Below are 22,592 nucleotides of genomic sequence, written 5' to 3'. Positions count from 1 at the left end.
GTGCTGACGTGGGATTTGCTTAAAGATGTAACTGCCATCAGGGGTAAAGGGAAGGGCTTTTGCTTTTGTAAAGGTGACTTCAGTGGTCTCAGACAGTTTTTAAATTCTATACAATGGGACCAACTGATGATGTTACCAACAGCAAATTCTAAATGGGAAGCATTCAAGGAAGTAATCTTGGAAGCTACTAGGCTTTTTGTCCCAACTAAGAAATACTATTCAAGGTTTAGGGATAAATGGATGCTAGATGAACTAATGAGATTCATGGCAGGGAAGAAAAATGCATGGAATACATATAAATTATCAGATGACACAGAAGACTATAGTAGATATAAGCTAGTCTGTAATCAAGTCACAAAGGAGGTTAGGCAAGCAAAGGCAGATTATGAGAAATCTTTGGCAAAGGATGCAAAGAAAAACAGCAAAGATTTCTTTACTTATGTAAACTCTAAAAGGAAAGGGGTGAATCAGATTGGTCCACTTTATATCGATGGTTCATTGTATATGATCCTGCTGAGATAGCTGACAAATTGATTGAGTATTTTGCATCTACATTCACACATGAGGAAGTCTGTACGGAAGTGGATGCCAGAAACCAATCAAACTCTAACAGGGAGCTAAATGATTTTTTAATAACTGAAGGCATAGTGGAGGAGAAATTGTTGAAGTTAAACATAAGAAAGGTACCCGGGGTGGATGGGATCTATTCAGTTATATTAAAGGAGGCAGCAAAGGAAGTAAGCAAACCCTTAGCCATAATTATGAAAGATTCTTTTGACTCGGGAGGTCCACATGGACTGGAGATGTGCAAATGTATCCCCAATTCACAAAGGGGGACCAAAGGGTGACATAAGTAATTACCAGTTAGTTTAACTTCTGTTCCGAGGAAAATAATGGAATCACTGGTTAAAGAAGCATTGCAGGATTATCTACACAAGACTGCAATAATAGTTCAGACACAGCATGGGTTTGTTAAGAAGTCTTCTCTGACAAATTGGATTGGATACTATGATGTGGTCACAAAGGAACTGGATGGGGAAAAAAATAATTTTTATATCATATACTTCGATTTTAGGAAAGCTTTTGATACTGTTGCACATGGAAGATTACTGTACAAATTGGAGCGGTATGGCATTAAGGGCAAGTTGCTGCTACGGATAAAAGGATGGTTGAGTGGGAGAAGACAGAGAGTGGTAATCAATGGATACTGCTCTTTGTGGACTAATGTTATTAGGTGGAGTTCCCCAGGGTTCGGTGTTGGGCCCATTGTTGTTTTCTGCATATATCAATGATATTGATGAAAGTATATCAGGGTTTATAGTTTGCAGATGATACAAAGGTTGGCAGGATTGTTAATGACAGTACACCACTGTAACAGGATCTTGAAAAGTTGAGCAGATGGGCTGAGAGGTGGCAAATAAAGTTTAACATTGACAAATGTAAAGAACAGCATATGGGTAGCAGTAACCCCAGTGTAACGTCCCAACTGTGTGGTACTACACTCAGGGTATTGGAGAACGAAAAGGACTTGAAGATAATTGTGAAGTCAGATATGAAGTTTTCTGAGCAGTGCAGACAGGCTGCTAGAGTAACTCATGGTGTCTTGTCAATGATATAGAGGAAGTTTGTTAGCAGGGCTAAGGAGGTGATTGTCCTCTTGTATAAGACAATGGTCAGGCCACACCTTGAGTACTGCATATAGGTCTGGAGGCCTCATTTTAGGAAGGATGTAGAGCTGCTGGAACGAGTACAGAGAAGAGCAATGAGATTGGTGAATGGAACAAAGGGTTGCTGTTATCAAGGAAGGCTTAAGTTCTGCAAATTGCAGCATCTGGAGATGAGGCACCTTCGAGGTGATATGATTGAGGTGTATAAGGCCTTGAATGGTTTGATTACTCACATAAGTGGACATAAATTCAAATTAAAGAAAGACAATTGCAGAATAGATGTGTGGAAAATGCCTTTAGCCAGCAGGTTTGTTATTTGGTTTTTAGGAGCATTAGCAACTAAGGCCATATTGCTCGGGGATATGCGGTGGTCATTCCCTGACCTTTCCGCATCCTCCTTATTGGTGGTGACGGGCTCGAACCCCGGTCTAATTAAGAAGCGTGTGCTACGCACTGCTGCTCCTTCCCACCTGGCTATGGAGGCACCTTAGCTAGCAGGTGGTTGATAGTTGAGAAAAACTTCCATCTGTTGTAGTGGAGGTCAACAACTTAAATAAGTTCAAGGCAGAACTAGACAAGTATTTGGAGTGAAAGGATTGGTGAAATGGAAAGGGTTTTTTTTTTAATTGGCTGATCGTATATAAGCTTGCTTTCTTGCATCATATGCCTCTACCAATGCTAACCACTTTTAAAGCAGAGAATGATCTTTACACAATAACAGAAGTGAATGGGTTAAATTTAAAAATGTGAACCTTCAAGTCCTCTACATGAAATGGAAGTTCCTGTTCACTTCTATTAAAAAAGTCATCTGTTTTCTTAAACATATGAAATCCCAAGTTCTCCTTAAAACACTATCAAACATTATTATTTTCCTTCCTATGTCTCCAGTGTTGGGTTAAATTTTTAATTGAATTTTCCCTGCCTCTTTAATTGCACCGATCATAGAAAGTCTCTTGGAGACTTTCTATTGAAAGATCATAGAAAGCAAAATGAGTCTAAATGAACAGCAAATGTTTTCTAACCAAAGAATTGCCTTAACAATGTCAATAGCAATAGCATCTGCAGTACCCAAAGCAGTAAATAACTGCTTGTTATTTTAATCAAAATTTTTAGTATAAAACAGTGCTGCACATAACCATGTTTCCCACTTTGTCAGAATAAGCTCTGATGGAAGAGGGAGGCTGTAGTGCATTTCTCAAATAGCTACATGGGTAGGAGCTTTTATGGAGATCTTTTATGCACAAGAAATAAGTTACTACCTTTACTTATTCATTCACAAATCTTGCATTTGTGCAGTGATTCACATTTTCAAGAACCTTGCAAGCAAGAAAATGCAGACAGGTTCTCCATCTAATTTCCCACATACCAAATGTGCAATAAGGCAGTGACAAATTTTCCCACATACCAAATGTGGAATAAGGCAGTAACAAAACTAGAAATTCTGGGCCCTTCCACCAGATTGCTGAATGACCCACAAGATCTTTAACAACTCTTGACTCCCCATCCCCCATTATGGGGGTATGGTAGTTTCCTCTGCCATTTCATTGGCAGACATTAAGATGCACTTTTCTCCAATATCTTGACAAATTTCACAGATAATACCATCATAAATATCACTGAGATAATTTTTCTTTAAGGTAGTTTCATCTAGAATGTTTTAATTTATACAATATCTTTTCAAAAACCATTTGAAAAATGGACTGCTTAACTTATTGAAAGGCATATAGGTCCCTTATATTACCAAGGTGAGACATAGATCCTTTGAAAATTTACTTTTTTCTTCTATTGAGATTCATTGCTTGGTTAAAAGCAACTGATCTGACAATTTTTCTTGCTTTTTCTTTTTTGGTGCTTTCACATGTTGGTTAATCTGGAATTTTTTTCTGCATGGCACATTCTTTTCACAAATAACACAAAATTGTATAAAAAACATTATGGGAATCCTGTTGTCTCAAAACTTTATACTAGACATGTTGAACAGAACTTGTGTGATCGAGACCTGCTAATATTCATAAAATTGGACAAATGCTAACATTGTGATTTTCTCTTATAGAGAATCTGTGTCCTTATTTTGAATTTAAATCAATGTTTTGAATTTATGCTAAATGAAAATAGAATATATAGGATATTAAGAAATATTAAAATTTAGAAATATTATGGGGGTAATTATCTCCCATTATACTTCCAGTTATTTGCCATGCATAGATTTAGAGTCAAAACTTGCTTTTATTCCTTTGCCCTGTTGCAAGGTTCATCCATCTTTAAGCAGGTCTTTTAATACTGTTTCCATCTATTCTGATTACATCTTACCTTTCCAACATGTCAAATAACACAAAGGTAATCCACAGTAAAAATCCCTTTTTGTTATAAAAAATTCTGTAAATTTTTTTATAACAAAAAAGATTTTACTTTTTAAATGTGACAGAACAGTTCAGCTGTGTTATATATAACACGGCTGAACTGTTCATAAAGAAAAATACACTAACATATTTTCCTGTGCTTAACTGAAATACATACAAAGGAACATTTGAAAAGTTTGTGACCCAAGTATGAAAGAGTAGTGGTACAATATTAAAAATTTCTGTACTTAATGTATATTACTACAAATGGTAACTCACTAAGTTTCATGCAATTTCAGTAATGTCTTTTTTAAAATTACAAATCAGTCACCATGCAGTTATCCAATATTTGGGAAAAACTCGACTAATGCTAAAGGCATTTCATGAGTATATGGTTTCAGATGGGTCCTAAAGTTGATAACAGCAGATCAAAAATGCACATGTGAAATCAAATGAAAATTTGCATTATTTTTAAGCAGATACAGCAATTTACTTGCAAGGTTTTGTGACTATGGATGAGACACTGTTCCTCACTTTTAGTCAGAGATAAAGGATCAGTTCAAACAGTGAAAACACAGCTCATCTCCTTCTCTAAAGTAAGCCAAGTCGATTCCTTCTGCTGGCAAGGTGATGGCATCAGGTTTTTTTTTTTTTTTTTATTCTGAGCGGGTGTTGCTAGTGGATTACTTTCAGAAGAATTATTTAAAGTCAAGGGGCACATTATACAGACCTTATGAGGCATTTGTGTGCAAACACCAGAAACTTAGCAAGGGAGTCTTGTTCCACCAGGACAACAAACTTACTTACAAGTCTGTTATTGCTGCACTGTATGAGTGCAACTGTGAAATCTTGGACTATCTCCCATATTCACTACATCTAGCACCATTGGACTTTTGCCTATTTCCTAATATGAAAAAATATATAGCTTGAATTCATTTTTCCACCGACAGTGACATTATTGTTGCAGTATATGCATTCCTGGAAGCTTAAGAAAAATTTTTTTTGCAGTTGGAATCTGCACATTGCAGCAAAGGTGGCAAAAATGTAATAGACTCAAAATGAGACAATACTGAAAAGTAACGTGTTTGCAGACTCCTCAGATAAACCCTTCATACTCAGGTCATGAACTTTTGAAAAACCCCTCATATAATCACTAATTATATGAGGATTATACACCGATGAGCCAAAACATTATCACAAGCGAGTTGTTATGCAAATCAAAGCAACTGCAGGTGAATTACAGTGCATGTGCGGGTCAGGACGTGGTATAAAAAACACATGATACTGAGCTCTGTTAATCAGCGTTACTCTTGTTCTTCAGATGGGAAAGGCAGTGCTTAAGCGAAAGGCAGTGCTTAAGTGGACTTAAGCGAGTCTGGCAAAGGCCAAATTGTAATGGCCAGACGACTGGTTCAGAGCATATCTGAAACGGCACGGTTTGTGGAATGCTTATGATCAGCCGTGGTTAATACCTACTGAAAGTGGTCCGAGAAGGAGAAACCCATGAACCACTGGCGAGGTGCTGGACGACCACGGCTCATTGATGCTCGAGGTGAGTCAACGAAGGCTCTCCTGGGTGGTACGTGGTAACAGAAGGGCGACTCTGGCACAACTTTCCAGTAATTGGAATGTTGGTGATGGGAGTAATGTGTCACAACACACAGTACATTGAACCCTGCTGAAAATGGGGCTGCGTAGCCGCAGGCCGCTCTGAGTGCCCATGCTAACCACAGTTCACCAGCGACAGCACCTACAACAGGCAGACGAGCATCAAAATTGGACCTTGAGTGATTGGAAGAAGGTCGTCTGGTCTGATGAATCATGTTTCCTGTTGCACCATGTGAATGGCCGGGTACGTGTGTAGCGTTTACCTGGGGAAGTGATGGTGCCTGGATGCACCATGGGACGAAAACAAGCCGGTGGTGGCGGCAGTGTCATGCTTTGGGCGATGTTCTGCTAGGATACCCTGGGTCCAGTCATCTATGTGCTGGGCACTCTGACGTCTACCACCTACCTAAACGTCATTGCTGACCAGGTACACCCTCTCATGGCAACGGTCTTCTCCTCTGGCGGTGCCGTCTTTCAGCAGGATAATGTACCACGCCACACTGCCCGTGTTGTTCGAGACTGGTTTGTGGAACATGACAAAGGCTTCCAGGTATTGCCCTGGCCTCCAAATTCCCCAGACATCAATCCCATTGAGCATCTGTGGTTTGTGTTGGAACAGCAACTCAGATCTGCGGCGTCTCAGGACCTTACAGGAGTTAAAGGATCTGCTGGTTACGTGTTGGTGCCAGATACCACAAGACACAATTAGAAACCTTACAGGAGTTAAAGGATTTGCTGGTTACATGTTGGTACTAGATACCACAAGACATATTTAGAAATCTTGTAGCATCCATGCCTCACCGGGTACGAGCTGATTTCGCTGCACGTGGAGGACCAACTTTCCTCCAACATCATATTAGGTAGGTGGTCATAATGTTTTGGCTCATCGATGTATGCATTGGTAGGCGCCTCCGTAGCCAGGTGGGAAGGAGCAGCAGTGCGTAGCACACGCTTCTTGATTAGACCGGGGTTCGAGCCCGTCACCACCAAATATCGAGGATACAGAAAGGTCAGGGAATGACCACCGCATATCCCAGAGCAATATGGCCTTAGTTGCTAATGCTCCCAAAAAACAACAAAAGTATGCATTGGTCATATGATTTGCAGTGTTTCATTTGACTTGCTTAGGCCACACGTTCCTCCCTGATACAGTGAGAACTGTCCATTTCTGGTTCTCGCTGTGTTAATGATATAAGAATGCCTGGTAGGTTCTGTAATTCCCTTGGTAATTTCCAAGTTAGTATATAGTCCCAACAGGATGCTAGTTCCAGTCAATATCTGGAAAGTTAAAATCCCCCATTATAAGACATTCTGATTTCCTGGCCCACTATTTCTCTGCACAATTGCTCATTATACTTCTCAGATTCATTAGGCCTACAACACACACCTACTCTCATTTTTCCTTTCCCAGTGCTTATGTCACACCAAACAGACCCAACATTGCATTGTCCACCAATGTCAACTGGATGCGCTTCCTTAGATTTTATTTGTTTCTTAACTAACAAAATAACCCCTCCTCCCTTCCTGTCCTGTCTATCCTTTCTGTGGGCGCCTCCATAGTCAGGTGGGCAGGAGCAGCAGTGCGTAGCACACGCTTCTTGATTAGACCGGGGTTCGAGCCCATGACCACCAAATACGGAGGATGTGGAAAGGTTGGGGAATGACCACCACATATCCCCGGAGCAATATGGCCTTAGTTGCTAATGCTCCTAAAAACCAAATAACAAACAAAACAAACATCCTTTCCTATTCCAGTCCTCTAAATTTATTTAAACTACTACTTCCACACACACACACACACACACACACACACACACACACACACACACACACACACACACACACACACACACACACACACACACACACATCTATTCTGCAACCATCCTTTTTGAATTTAAATTTGTATTCCTTTGTGTGTTGCATGAGAGAGAGTGAAGATCCCTGCAAATGCCTAACTGCAATTTATAGAACTACAGTCTTTCCTGTTAAGAATACCTTTTTATGTCCACCAATAATCTTGTTGCTCTTCTCTGCACCCTTTTGAACAGCTTTACATTCTTCCTAAAATGAGGTTTCCACCATATGAAATATTCACAATGTGCCCAAACCTTTATACAATGTGCCAATGAATTTAGAACAAAGGTCTTGTACTATGAGAAGGTTATAAAGCATAATTTTATAAGGAGAGCATAGCCTCAGTTTGTATGTAGCACTGAGCAAACTAAGTTTTCTATTAAGTATGTTGGTCATGGTCAGATTTAAACTTTGTTATGGCCCTAAGCTACAAAGGGTACTAGGAAAGTTTTGCAATATGACGCAACAATGAATCACAGAAAGCTGCTTGTTGCTGCATGTTGAGACATGTTCATACGTGCATCGTAGCCGCCGCGCCAAGTCGATGGGCTCAGTTATTCATTAGTAGTGAGAGCGTAAAGTGCTTGCGATGGCATCGTGGTCACGAAATGAGATAAGGACAGTTTTGCGGTATAATTTCGTGCGTGGTTTAACCATAGATCAGTGCTTAGAAGAAATGACTCTTGCACTAGATGATGATTGTCCACATCGTACAACGATATTCAGGTGGTATAGAGAATTCCAAAGGGGAAATTTCACTCTGGAGGATTCGGAGAGGCCAGGAAGGTCACGAACGTCAGTTATGGAGGAAAACGTTACTGCTGTGAGGAAAATGCTTGACGAAAACAGGCGAGTGACCTACCAACAGATAGAGGATACTTTGGGCCTAAATGCACCAGCAATTCGTTCGATTCTGCAAGATCATTTGCACGTGAAGAAACTTAGTTCTCTCTGGGTGCCGCATCAACTGACTGAAGAGCAGATGACACGACGTGTGACTTGGTGCCGGGAGATGTTAAAAAAGTTTGATAAGGGACAATCTCGGTATGTGAACAACATCGTGACAGGTGACGAGACTTGGCTGTACTATTACGATCTGCCGATCAAGGCTCAAAACAAAGTTTGGGTCCTTGATGATGACGACACACCCGTAATTGTCAGAAAATCCCGATCTGTAAAGAAGAAAATGATAGCTGTATTTTTCAAATCGAGTGGAATTGTGGAACATGTCGTTTTTGGAACACGCAGAAGACAGTCACAGCTAAGTGGTATACTGAACAATGCCTGCCTGAAGTCATTGGATCTATGAAGAACCTGCGGCCAAAGTCAAGAATGGACACCTGGTACCTCCATCCCGATAATGCTGCAGCTCACCGCGCCAAAGCCTGCACCGAATATTTGACCACGACAGGACTGAAACTTCTCGAGCACCCTCCCTACAGTCCAGACCTTGCTCCCTGCGACTTTGCACTGTTCCCGCATGTGAAAATGAAGCTAAAAGGGAGGCAGTTTTCCAGTGATGAGGACCTTCTACGGGCTTGGGACAACGAGTGTGCTTTACTCCCTAGTGAAACTTGGCAGAATTGGTTTAAAGATTGGTTTCGGAGGATGGAGAGGTGTATTGAATGTAGAGGAAATTACTTTGAAAAAATTAAATAAACAAAGCTGTATTGCAAAACTTTCCTAGTACCCTTTGTATAACATGTGTTAGGCCCTTCCCCCTTCACAAAATAATAATAAATTAATTTTTTTTAGATGAAAAATAAATGTTAAATGGGCTGTACAATTAAACAGGCTTCAATAGGAATGTAATATGTATTATAAAAATTCTTTATTAACTTATGTTAAATAAATAACAAAATTAAATAATGTAATTTAAAATTATAATCTGCAAATTATGTATATCACAAAAATTATAATCCATGAATTATGCATATCACAAAAATTATTCTTTGCGCATATTCTTTGGTTTTTCTTTAAATAATTTTGTGTGATGTTCACCTGTGACAATATTAAAAAAAGGAATTTTTCTAAGGTGGACCGAGGTCCCTTGTAATGTGAGGCTCTAAGCTGTATCTTGTTTAGGTTATATGTAAATCTGGCCCTGATGTTGGTTTTATGTTGCACAAGTTAACTCAGTATTGTGCTGTGCACTTTAAATGAAAAGCACTGCTCCAATAGAGAAGTATATTGCTCTTTATTTAAAATATATGCTACTTCCCATAAGCAGGTTTCAAGATATGGCGAATGGCATGCATTTTAAATAAATAGTAATAATTATAATTATTCATATCATCCGTTGAAACATTTCAGTAGGAGAGACATTTGTATCCCCAGCCAGTATAGACTTCTCTCAAATCCAAGAATATCTCATTATAACTAAAGGTTTACTTTTGCTACTTCTTTTAATATAATTGAATAGATTTCAATAAATTAAATATTCATAGTCCTCTGTGCCTTAATTTTAGCTTCAACAATTCTCTTTCAGATATAATAAAACCATTTAATTACCAGTCAATATTAGGTAGGTTTCTAATATCCGCATCTCTAAAAACTTCATGTGTGCATGTTTATGCAAAATATTTATTTAGTTTGTCAGCAGCCTGTACAAGAGTAACAGTTATGCCATTCATATCAAGTGGAACAATGTAGTATTTTTTCCTTCTAGTGTTAACATAAGCAAAGAATTCTCTTCTACATTTTTTTATGCAATCAGTCAAAGCCTCCTCATATTCTTTTCATAATGCCTAACCCAAATAACTTGACAAACTAATTTCTATTTACTATGATTCTGTGCTCCCTGACAATTTAAAATACTATGTAGCAAATTTTCAATGTGTTTATATATACTTCTTTGTGTTTCTGGTGGATCCTCTAAAAACTGAAACTTGTAGTTAATATAAATATATGTTTTGACATATGTGAATTTTATAATATATGTTATGTAATTTTCAGATTAGTCATTGTGCTCAGGTAAAAAAAATAAGCATCTTCTTGACCATGCTTCCACCTGATAAAAGAGACTATCCGATGGAAGTGATCATACTGTCAGCTGCAAAGGTACAAGATTTAATTGGGTTGATATGCTGGCAGTACACTAATGAAGGAAGAGAACCACATTTAAAGTATGAATTTCCCCTATCCATTCTGTCATTTTATACTCTTTGTTCATAAATAAAAATAAAGTTGATTTTTTTTGTTAAGTTATATGCAGGGCTGTTAAAATTAAAGTATCCCTATGTAGAGGGCTCTGGAGCGAATTCTAAGGCTCATACTGAAGAGAAATTTGGACAACAAGTACAATAAAGAATGCGCTCACCATTTATTGGGGAAAAAAATTACTTACAAAATTTGTCACTGTATGGTGCATAACTATCTTAGTTACGATTATGCAAATAATGTAAGTTATTTGCGGCGTTACAGTGGAATACGGCATGCTTACTTCATTCTCATGAAGTAAGCATGCCGTATTCCACTGTAAGGCTAGTAATGCGTCAGGTGTTGCGGTACTATCCTTACAAGATGCACATGCTACAGCAACTAAAGCATGGTGATGCAGATATTCATTTCACATATGCACTTCAGTTTCTGGTGTGGATGACAGTGGATATCACTTGGCCATGGAACATCTTTTGGAGTGATGAAACCCATTGCTGCTTAAATGGACAGGTGAATACGCACAACTATCTCATTTGAGCAACAGAAAACCCTTGAGTTATCCAAGAGGTCCTGCTGCATTCTCCAAAAGTGACAGTGTGGTGCAGATTTACAGCCACATTCATGATTGGGCCATATTTTTTTGAACAGGTAACACCGACTGAACCCCGCACCTATTCCGTCACTGGACAGCGATATTATGAAATGTTAGCAAATTTCACAATACCAGAGCTGCAACAACATGGGTGCCTTTAGGATACCATATTCATGCAAGATGGTGCGCCACCCCACATTCACCATTGTGTCCAAAGATTGCTAAGGCAACACTTTACAGACAAACGGGTCATCAGTCTTTGTTTCCAGACATCTTGGCCACGTCAATCAATGGACCGCACCTCATGCAACTTCTGGTTGTGGGGTTTTTTGAAGAACCAAGTGTATTGAGAAGGATGTGAAACTCTGGCAGATCTGAATGACAGCATTAGACATCATGTGCTGACTATTTCAGTTGACATGTTACGTTCTGCTGTAGAAAATGCTGTTCTTTGAATGGAAACTGTCATTGACCAAAATGAAGGACAACAATGAACAATTGTAGTGCTGTTCAAGTGATTTGTATTGCCACAGCGCCATATAGTGACAAATTTTGTAACAATTTTTTTTTTTCCCAATAAATGGCGAATGCATTCTTTATTGTACCTGCTGTCCAAATTTCTCCTCAGTATGAGCCTTAGAACTTGCTCCAAAGTCCTCTACATAGGAATACTTTAATTTTAACAACCCTGTACGTATTTTAATCATATTTGTAAGCCCTAAAATAACGACTAATGCATATTTAATGCGTTAGTCGTACAATGCGTACATTAAGAAAAATATATTCTCGCAACAGTAATGTTTTACAATTTGTTAAACCAGGATGCTTATCAACTGGTGTAATTCATACCATATTGTTAAATATTTTATGAAACAAACTATAAAAAAAAAAAAAAATAGAAATTCCTGTAACAGAGTTGTATCAGAAACATGCAAAGAAACAAAAAATTCTTTCTTGTCTTTGCTTATTACATTTGTTTCAACTGGATATAAATTTGAATACATTTCTAATATGTACATTAACATGTTTTCCTTCCTTTGATTTTTATTTACTCACTCATTAGTATGTAAATATATACATTTTTGATGTGTGTGTGTATATGTGTTTCTAGGTAATTTCAGATAATATGTGATTTTATGCATAAATTGTCTAGAAATATTTAAGTAGGTATTGCTGTTACCATATTTTATCTATGGTAACAGCAACACCTACAATTTATGAGGTAGTGGTAAGAAAATAGCTTTGAGAATTAGAATAAAAACTCATATCTGTTAGCATTAGTCATCCAATTGCAGCATACAAAACTCAAAATTTAATACCTTTCCAGGAATTCTGATCTGTAAGTTGATGAAACTGAATTTTGTGATACATATATGTGATTCACAGCAACTGTAATATCTAACAATAATAATCCAACAAGAATAACATCCTGTACGTATACATGTACAGCAGGCTTTATATATGTTTTCATGATATTTAGTGAAGCTTTATTTTATTTATTTATTTTTTTTTTTAATTCTAATTTGATTTTTGACAGTAATCTCACTCTAATGTCAGACAACTGGGTCAAAATAAGAATAAATTAATGTTTTAAAAAGTTTTATGTACAAAGTGTTAATTTTTATAAAATTTCAAAATTCCATAAACTCACTTCACAGAACACACCGCCATAGAAATTTACTACCTGTAGCCCATCTGCATCCAGAAAATGCACCACCATGGGCCAACGTCCCAAGAATATATCTAATTAAATAACTAACTAATTAATTCGTTAGTAAAATTAACTATTGAGTAATAGTTAAGTTTAAAATGTTTCTTTCCAGATTGATTCATTTTGAAAGAATAAATTTGTTTCTGAAATTACTTTTATCCTTACTGTAAAGTTGGTTGTTGTTGTTATTTGGTTTTTAGGAGCATTAACAACTACGGCCATATTGCTCCGGGGATATGTGGTAGTCATTCCCTGACCTTTCCGCATCCTCCGTATTTGGTGGTCACAGGCTTGAACTCCGGTCTAATCAAGAAGCATGTGCTACACGCTGCTGCTCCTGCCCACCTGGCTACGAAGGCGCCTGTAAAGTTGGATGATAATTTAGTGTATTTTTATGACTTTTTATAAAAATGTTACCAAAAATGTTCTGTCATTCACTATCTTTTTTTTTTTTTGGAAAAGATAGCAAATGACAGAGAGAGTGGGATCATAGAAGCCAATTCAGAAGAACAGTGCCCATGGAATTATCTGTAGAAAAGGCATGCAACAGAAACAGTACGTTTATGAGACAGAGAGTGGAGAGACTCTGTTAGAGATCAGTCATTAATTAGCTTAACTGACCTCTTCTGAATGGAATCTAGAAGCCTGAGAGAGGTTTTGGGGGCACTGCCCCAGATGTGGGAACAATATTTGTAATTTGCGATTTGTACAGAGTGAACAGCTGTTTGGAAGAAAAGTAATGCCGAGAGCAAAAGAGGAAACCAAGTTTTTTAGAGCAGAGGAACCAGTATTTGTAATGTGCTTGTGCCAAGAGAGATTAGAAGTCAGGGTAATCCTCAAAAGAGATATATCAACTTGCCTAGAAATTGGAGTGTCACAAAGATAAGCATAGGAGAATAAGAATCCTTTTGCAAGATATAAGACAGGACTGAATTTTAGAAGCATTGAAATCAACTAAGTTGTCTTTACACCACTGGAGAATTACCAGGAGATCAGAATTTAAGGAACTGATAGCGGATATTCGAGAGGTTGAAGCTGATTGAGTAGGGCGAGATTTCTCAAACTGGAAAGTGGAATCCGATCTGCTATCATCAGCAAAACTATTAATAGGATTTCTGGTCAATGGAAGAAGGTCATTAATACACAAGAGGAAAAGAGTGGGGGTCGAAAACTGAACCTTGGGGGACACCAGCATTAGTGGAGAAGTTAGAAGACAGAGAGTCATCTACCATCACCCTCAGTGAGTGGGCAGAGAGAAAACTGGATAACCAACTGCAAAAAACAGTTGGCAAACCATAAGATGGAAGCTTGTTTAGAAGACCTTTATGTCAAACACGATCGAAAGCCTTTGAGATGTCAAGAGCAACTGCGTGAGTTTCACCGAAATTTTCTACTGAATTTGTCCATAAATGGCTAACATAAGCCAGAATATCACCAGTGGATGGACGCTGATGGGTTCCATGCTGGCGATTCTTATTTTGGAATAAGAAAGTGAAAAAAGGTGGCAAAGAACAGGAGTAAGTTCAGGAGCATAGGTTTTGAGAACAAGCGAAGAAATACCATCAGGAAATGGAACTTTCTTAGCATCAAGATTTATCAAAATCCTTCTGACGTCCTTTTGACAGAAGACCACAGGAAGCATTGAATGGAAATGGTGGGAGGTGTTTTACAAAGATCATTAATACATGAGTTGGAAGAAAAATGGGATGTTAGCAGGTCAGCTTTATCCTTGGCTAAAGTGACAATAGAATCATCTGGTTTTGACAGAGGTGGGAGCAGAGATGGACAAAAGGTGCAGCCAATAGCTTTGGCAAGACACCAGAATGCTCTGCTACCATTAGAGCAAGAAGCAAGTTTTCTACTCTTAGGCTGTTCAAAATCTAGTTTGGACTGATCAATAGTTGCTTTACAATTTTTGCGAGCTTTGGTGTAGGCAGAAAATAAAAAAAAACCCTTCCACTTCACCCCTCCGTTCGTTGGAAATACCTGTCCAGCTGAGCCTTAAATTTATTTAGGCTATCAACTTCCACAACAGAGGATGGAAGTCTGTTCCACCAACCAACTACCCGCTGGCTGAAGGCAAATTTCCGCACATCTATCCTACATCTGTCTTTCCTCAATTTGAATTTATGCCCTCTCAGGTGATTATTCTGAGGAAGAGGCTGAATCCCATCAGCATTGAGCATGCTCAAACCATTCAAGGCTTTATACACCTCTATCAGCTCACCTCGCAGGTGCCTAGTCTCCAGATACTGTAATTTGCAAAACTTAAGCCTTTCTTCGTAAGAGCAACCCCTTGTTCCATTCACTAATCTTGTTGCCTTGTCTGTACTCGTTCCAGCAGCTCTACATCCTTCTTGAAATGAGGCCTCCAGACCTGTATACAGTACTCAAGGTGTGACCTGATATACAAGGGAATAATCACCTCCTTATCCCTGCTATAAAAATTCTTGTATATCATTGATAAGACACCATGAGCTACTCTTGCAGACCGTCTGCACTGCTCAGAAAACTTCATATCTGCCTGCACAATTTCACCCAGGTCCTTTTCATTCTCTACCACTGTCAGTGTAGTACCACAGAGTTGATACATTACTCTGGGGTTACTTCTTCCCATATGTAGTACTTTACATTTGTCTATGTTAAACTTCATTTGCAACCTCTCAGCCCATCTGCTCAACTTTTCTAGATCCTGTTGCAGCAATGTACTGTCATTAGTGTCCTTAACCCTGCCAACCTTCATATCGTCTGCAAACTTGGACATTAACCCTGATATACCATCATCAATATCATTAATGAATACTGAAAACAACAGTGGACCCAACACTGAACCCTGGGGTTCTCCACTAATAACATTATTCCATGAAGAGCAGTGTCCATTGTTATTTACTCTGGTTATTTGGTGTACTCTGGTTATATAGTTATGTTTCAGTTTTAGCATTGGCATTAGTGGTTAGACACGGGAGGAAGTTACTTTGAATAAACCAAGATTAGTTTATTCATGCATGGATTGTTATTTTTTTCTAGCATCAGTTGTGGGAGAGGTTTTTTCCTTTATTTAATTGAATTTATGTTATTTATATTTATTTCACATTACAACTCAAAATTTTAATATACTTCAATGATACCTATCCTCAGGGCCACTTACATTAATTACTTATTTAGGGTACTCTTATAGCACACTTATTAAAGTGTGCTAAAGAAATGGTAAATTACTTATTTACCATTACTAACAAATATTTTCCTTCTTATGTAATTCATCTAAAATGCTCTTATCGCACATTCACTATTACTACAAGTATTCTTTCTTCTTACATATAATTCATCTTATATAATAACATTCATAAACACACTAATCTCATTTAATCTTGTTCATTATTATTTCAATTAACTTAGACATCTAACATTCTCTCCTCAGTAATTTTAAATTAAACAAAACTGTCCAGTTTGTTCTGAAAATGCTTGATGTGAAGACTTATATTTATGCGTTCTTCCATCCAGGAATCCCCTTCTTCCTCTAACACAAGAAATCTTTACATAAGAACTTTCCTGCCAATTATCTATTTACAGGAACAGTTGTCTGCCTTCACTGGACTGGAGTATCATCGGAGCTCTTTCACCTACTACCCAGAGTCCGAACATTTTCTTATATTTCAATTGCATTTTCTGTTTTCCTTCAAGACAAGTGCACTTATCAGAATACGTCTTCTGGGCTTCTAACTACAACTCGATCTACCCTAGCATCCCCTTTTGCTCTGTTTTCAGCTACTCTTTCCCACTCACTCTCTTATATCTCCCCTCTTTTTGCATGCAAAAGCCTTATACTGTATATTTCCTTCTTATTTACATATCTCTACCTATCAATCCAAACATGACCAGATCACTATGTTATTTCTTAAAGTTACCATTCCCATATATTTCGAACTCACAACTTTGTGTTTTCTTCCAGTGGAACCCTTTCATCTTCTACGGTTAGACCCCCTGTTGAACCTACTTTTGAACTACTCTGCACCAACACCCTTCCCAAAATGACTAAGTGCTGCATCTTCAAGTAGTGGTATGATAGAGGGATTAAATTAATGTGGACTACTTCCTTGAGCACCTTTTAAATTTATCTGGTCTTTCATCATATAGCCCTCTCTACTTACTACCTTTTCCATTGTTCCAATGCTTTTAATTTTTGACCTACCACACCCTACAATATCATTGTTTACATATATGTTACATGCCATACCAACAGGCCCACTCCCATTAATGAAATATTTCTGAAATGCTGTTTTCTTTGTTCATTAACTGCTATATTTCCACCATCTATTCTTACACAAAAGAATAGGTATTTTTAAGACTTTGTGTCTTACACAGTCTCATTTTCAAACTGCTGCACTGTCTATAATGATATCAGAATAGCAGGCATCAGAGAAACTAAAAGGATAAATACTGGGATGCAACAGCTAAACAATAATTTTAAATTAATTTGGGGAGTATGATACAGTAAAATGAAAGTATAACAACAGCTTTTAGAATTAACTTGAAAGAGGGTTTAATTTGCTAGGAAGCATTATCCAAGTACACTGACAGAATGTATGTGGATAAAATTTAAGATGAAAACTTTGTGCATGTGATCGAGTTGAAGGCTCAAAAATATGAAACAGAAGTATACTTTAATATGTTGGAAAGAGCAGATAAACTAATGACAAAGAAAGTACAAAATTAGCAGGAGGTTTAAAAAAAGGAAATGAACAATTGCATCTACAGAGACATTTTAAGAAAGTTCAGAGAGAATGATAAACTTTACAGATGATAATAAGTTACTAGAATGTGAAGGTAAAGAAAGCCAACACAAGAACTACAGGAAACTTTTAGCAGTCAAACATGTTTCCCGGTACTGCAGCTTCTCCCTGCATTCTCGGTAAACAGATGGTGCATGTTATTGGTAGTGGCAGTAGAAGTCGATAAGTAGCAAGGATCTTTGTCAACATGTTGCTGCTGATCTGCACTTTGTTTCTTTCGTTATTACTGGTGATGAATTGTGGATGTATGGCTATGACCTGAAACAAAGGCCTAGCCCTCTCAGTAAGGCTCCATCTCTCTGATTTCTAAAAAAAACAGGACAATCTCAATCAAATTGTGAAGATCATGCTTATCATGTTTTGACTCACAGGGCATTGGTCAGTATGATTGTGATCATGGTCAAACAGTGAACTAGGAATACTGTAGAACAGTTCTCTGGTGATTATGCAATGATCAGAATAGCAGTTGCTGTTCAGAGAAAACACCCAGAAAAGTGTGGGAATTGGTAGTTGTATCACGACAACTCCCCTTCCACTCAAACACTTTTCATTCAAGAATTTCTTGTGAAGCAGTCCATCACTGTGGTTCCCCATATACTATACTAACAATTTAGTTCCTGTAATTTTTTTTTTGTTTCCCAAGCTTAAAGTCTGCCCCCATCCCTCCAAAAAAAAGTCACAGATTTGTAATGACAGGGAATTATTCTGAACATGACACAGAAACTATTAGCAGTTTCACAAAAATGCATATCAGGAACTTACAGAAATTGTGGAAGCATTGGAATCAGTGTATATAGTGTCAGAGAGGCTACTTCAAAGCAGATCCATCTGAGTGGCACAGTAATCTTCCTTATTTCCCAAATATTAGTTCAGTCCATGAACTTTTTGGTCCTCATTTCACATAAAAGGGACCAGGTCTTAAACAAGTCTTAAACAAAGGGACCAGGATTGTTGCAAAACTGTGTGAACATTTTTAATCCCAATTCCATGCTTCACTCAACTATGCAAATCTAGCAATGATTTGAGCAGTGTGTTGGTGTGTGTTTAATCATCACTTATCCTCCATGATGGTAATTGTTTTGTCACTTGGTTGGAGAAACTTTCTTGTCATATACATTTCTAAAGATCTTCAACTGCAGCTGTAGGTAGTTGATCTCAGTTAAAGGGAATAAGGTTTTGCCATTAGTTATTCTGAGGTTTTGAATCAGCATGATGAGAAAATTTGTTCACAAACACAAGCTTATATGGGCTTAATACACTGAAACAATGAAAGAATTAGAAAGTGGCTTAAGATGCTGTTAAACTTTTATTTTGGATTCAAACCCCTTTTGTGGTTTGAATCCGAAAAAACATTATGATCAACAAAAATATTTCTAACACACCTTCAAAATTTGTCCTTCTATATTTCAAAGTATGCAGATGTAAAAATAAAATTAAAAGTCTCCTCATCTGTTTATACATGATTCGCTGAGTACAAAATTGGCTTCCAGAAATACTAGAGCAAAGAAAATATAATGAACAACTTTATCTCTCAGAATTAGTGTGCCAGGTAAAGTGGTACTATTTTTGCTATGTAGTTCATTCTTGACAAACAAAATGACAGGGACCACCTTTTTGCAGATTCTCACAGACTTATCCACAAATCATAGTTTATATGCAAAGTGGTTTGTTACTTGTTTGGAGAAGTCTGGATTCAAATCCTATTGAAGACTGAAGAGGTCTACTTAAAGGCCTCTTCAGTCAAGGCTGTAATTAGCTGACCACAGGTGTTGTGAGTGTACCCCTCACTAGTGAGTTATTCTAGGTTTTTGGTCATGCATAATGTACTTTTGGCTTATATACCTGTTTTTTTTAAGGCATAATACATGATATACCATATGAATTAGTGCACTCTGACCAAAGCTTTTAAAACAGTCGGTCAAATCTTTTCCATCTACTACCATCTCTTTGGCTGCTGAAACTTGTCCAGAAAAAAATTTGCAACTGATGATGATTTCTTCTTAGCGACGGCGATTGCTCTATAATTTTTTTTTTTTTTTTTTTGCAATGGATATTTGTGTGCTTACATGCTAATGGAACAAGAGCTTAAGTTGTGGATGTCAATTTATTAAAAATTATATAGTTGCTTCTTAATATGCTCTTCCTTTTTATACATATCAAATTTTTTTCCCTGTTTATTTATAATTCTGAAATTCATTTTCTCCATTGCTTTATTATTATTTTTATTCAGATCAAATGTGGGATACTACAGCCTTCAAATAGCAGAAGAAAATGGAGAAGTTGATGAGGACTTTCCTAGTTTGGATCCTAAAGAACCTGTGGCTAAATTTGGTTTTCCAGTATTAGCTCTTGTGGAAAAAGAAGAGGTAGAAGATACTACCCCTGTCGTGACAGTGTAAGAAATTTGCTCCATAGAGTCAATTTTTCACTATATATTACTGGATAATCTATTACTGATAAGCATAAAATAAATAACTTGCAGATTTCTCATGTTGGAGAAATTTCATATATACTTTTAGTTCAAATGACAGTTTTTAGAAAATCTATCATACAAACATATAAATATTTTGTGCTAATAGATGTGCTAATTTAAAATTGACTGGAGATAGTTTAGTAAGTAATCGCCGGTTCTGATCACTTTATCAGACATTTTATAAGTACTTCTTTAATTAAATACTTAATTATCTAATTAATGATTAAAGCTAAACAATTAGTTCCTAGCTTTATGCTAGTTCAAGTATAGTATATTACCTTGATATTATACATTTTATATGATATTAGGTAGCTAATTTGACAGAACTTAACAGAACTAAGTTTTAGTTTTAATCAAGATAGCATGGCTCAGGAGTGAATTGCTATTGGTGATTTACTTATGATTCATGACCAAAAACAGTATGTTTTACTGTTTGTATGCTCTGTGACATGTATGCAAAACCTTCTCAATAATGATTTCTGTATGCTGGACATAGGGAATGTGGTGAATTAAAGTGGAAACTTGATGTACTGTTGGATGGGATTGAATCCCAGAGAAAGAGCAAATGAAAAGTAACAGATCTGAGGGCCCAGTGGTTACTGAAGTGTCTCGCATCCAGCACTATGTCCAGTAATGCTCTCCTAAAAGATGAGGAGCCAGCCATGGATTATCAGGCATGGATTGCCTTGGTTACAAATGGGATGTATGTTAGTGAGGAACTCAGTTTGTATGAGTTGTCCAATTTAGTAAACAGGTCCAGAAACTTGATGTTTCTGTCAGAGGTTTATTTAGTTTTCAAAGTGTCCATGATAAACACAAATGACAAAAACTTAGAAAATTAAAATTAATTCTTTATTTTTAATTTCCTAAGAATATAAATTCTAAGATAAAAAAATAGCAAAATATGACAACCATCAATACACATATGCACACATTAACTGTCATATTTTGTATATAAGTAGACATGATGTAACTGATTTTTTTTTCTTTAAAATTAAGAGTGGATACCATGTTCTATCTCTGAAATTACAGCTAAATCATTTACTGTAGTATACATGGTGTATCACAAATGGCAACCAAATTGATGAAGAAATGTTTTGAAATTAAAATTAATTGTTTCTCCTTTACCATCACTGAACTTTAAGGTTTAAATTCTTCTAGAAGTGTTCCACAAGCATTGCCATTAAAATCATATCACTCTGCCTTTATAAAAAGTACTTTATCTCTAAAATAGAGATGTTGATTCATTGTTGAGTGTAATGAGTGGTTTAACAAAGTATACTGCCCTACCTTATATCCAGAAGTCATCATATAATATTTGTATGAAAACTTTGTAAAACCTTTATTCTTAGAACTAAGAACATAGAACTAATGAACATAGAACACAGAATTAATGAACTTTGTTCATTCCACTTATCTGCTGACTTTATATTTTGCTTTGCAGTTCTTTCCAGTTTGCAGATAAACAAATCTTAATTTCCTTTCAGAAGATAATTCCACCAAAACACCATCTTATAACTTAAACATTAATGCCTAGATAATGTAATTATCTTCCAGGACCCATCTAATAAAATTACTCCACTTTAATATAATGCTTTTTAACCTCCTTGTTTCACTGTATAACAAAGCATATTAAAAAAATATTGATAAAGCATATTAATATGCACATGTGCATGTAAGTTTTAATTTTTACTCTCCCAACAGTTTTGGGAACTGGAAAATGCAAGTACTATTAATTTCATCTTTACATTTATGTTAAAAATATAACATTTAAAATTCATTCATTCTTCAAATGGAATTTAAAAAACCAAACACTTTTTCCAGAAATAAAAAAAATGTTGGGCACCAGTCAGGTACCTCACAAATATTTGTTGTTACAAATAGGAGCACAGCTGATTCCACTAAATGGCGACAAAAACTCAGAAGTAATGTAAATTAGGATTACCATTTTCCCCCCTTTCAAATAAGGAACAGAATGGTTTCAATGTAAAGAATATGGAAGAATATGTTTTTCTGTTTCTCTGGACAGAATTAATAATTATTATTATTAAAAATTAAAATATGAATTTTATTAATAATTAAACAAATGAATTTATATTAATTTTAATATTAATCAGATTATAAAATAGTAAAATTATTATTAAATTAAATGGAAGGTTACCCTGATTTCTCATTTTTTTGCAGCTCGCAGAATTTAAACTGTTTAGTTAGTGGAATGGCCTTAATGCTGACAGTAGAACATTCTAATGCTTGACATAAAATTGTTTAGTAACAATTTAATAGCTTTAGTGATGTAACCACATTTTCATTTCCCATTATAAATGAAACTTTGCCTTCACAAGTTGAACTGGTATTGCATTACTCCAAACAAAAGACATCACTAATTTTTTAGAATT

The 22,592-nt window shown here is 36.6% G+C and overlaps 1 protein-coding gene across 1 annotated transcript in view; it reads left to right on the top strand.

The window, feature by feature from the left end:
- Positions 1-22,592, top strand: part of Sin1 (SAPK-interacting protein 1) — a 280,080-nt gene that overhangs the window by 192,830 nt on the left and 64,658 nt on the right. The window contains exons 7-8 of the mRNA XM_090369928.1: positions 10,427-10,596; positions 19,954-20,118. Of these exons, the coding sequence (XP_090226054.1) occupies positions 10,427-10,596; positions 19,954-20,118 (335 nt within the window). The remainder of the gene's footprint in view (positions 1-10,426; positions 10,597-19,953; positions 20,119-22,592) is intronic.

This window comes from Mastigoproctus giganteus, chromosome 3, assembly GCF_048544385.1.
Source record: "Mastigoproctus giganteus isolate SK-2022 chromosome 3, ASM4854438v1, whole genome shotgun sequence".
Lineage (NCBI taxonomy): Eukaryota > Metazoa > Arthropoda > Arachnida > Uropygi > Thelyphonidae > Mastigoproctus > Mastigoproctus giganteus.
This window is presented reverse-complemented; position numbering and strand designations above follow the sequence as displayed.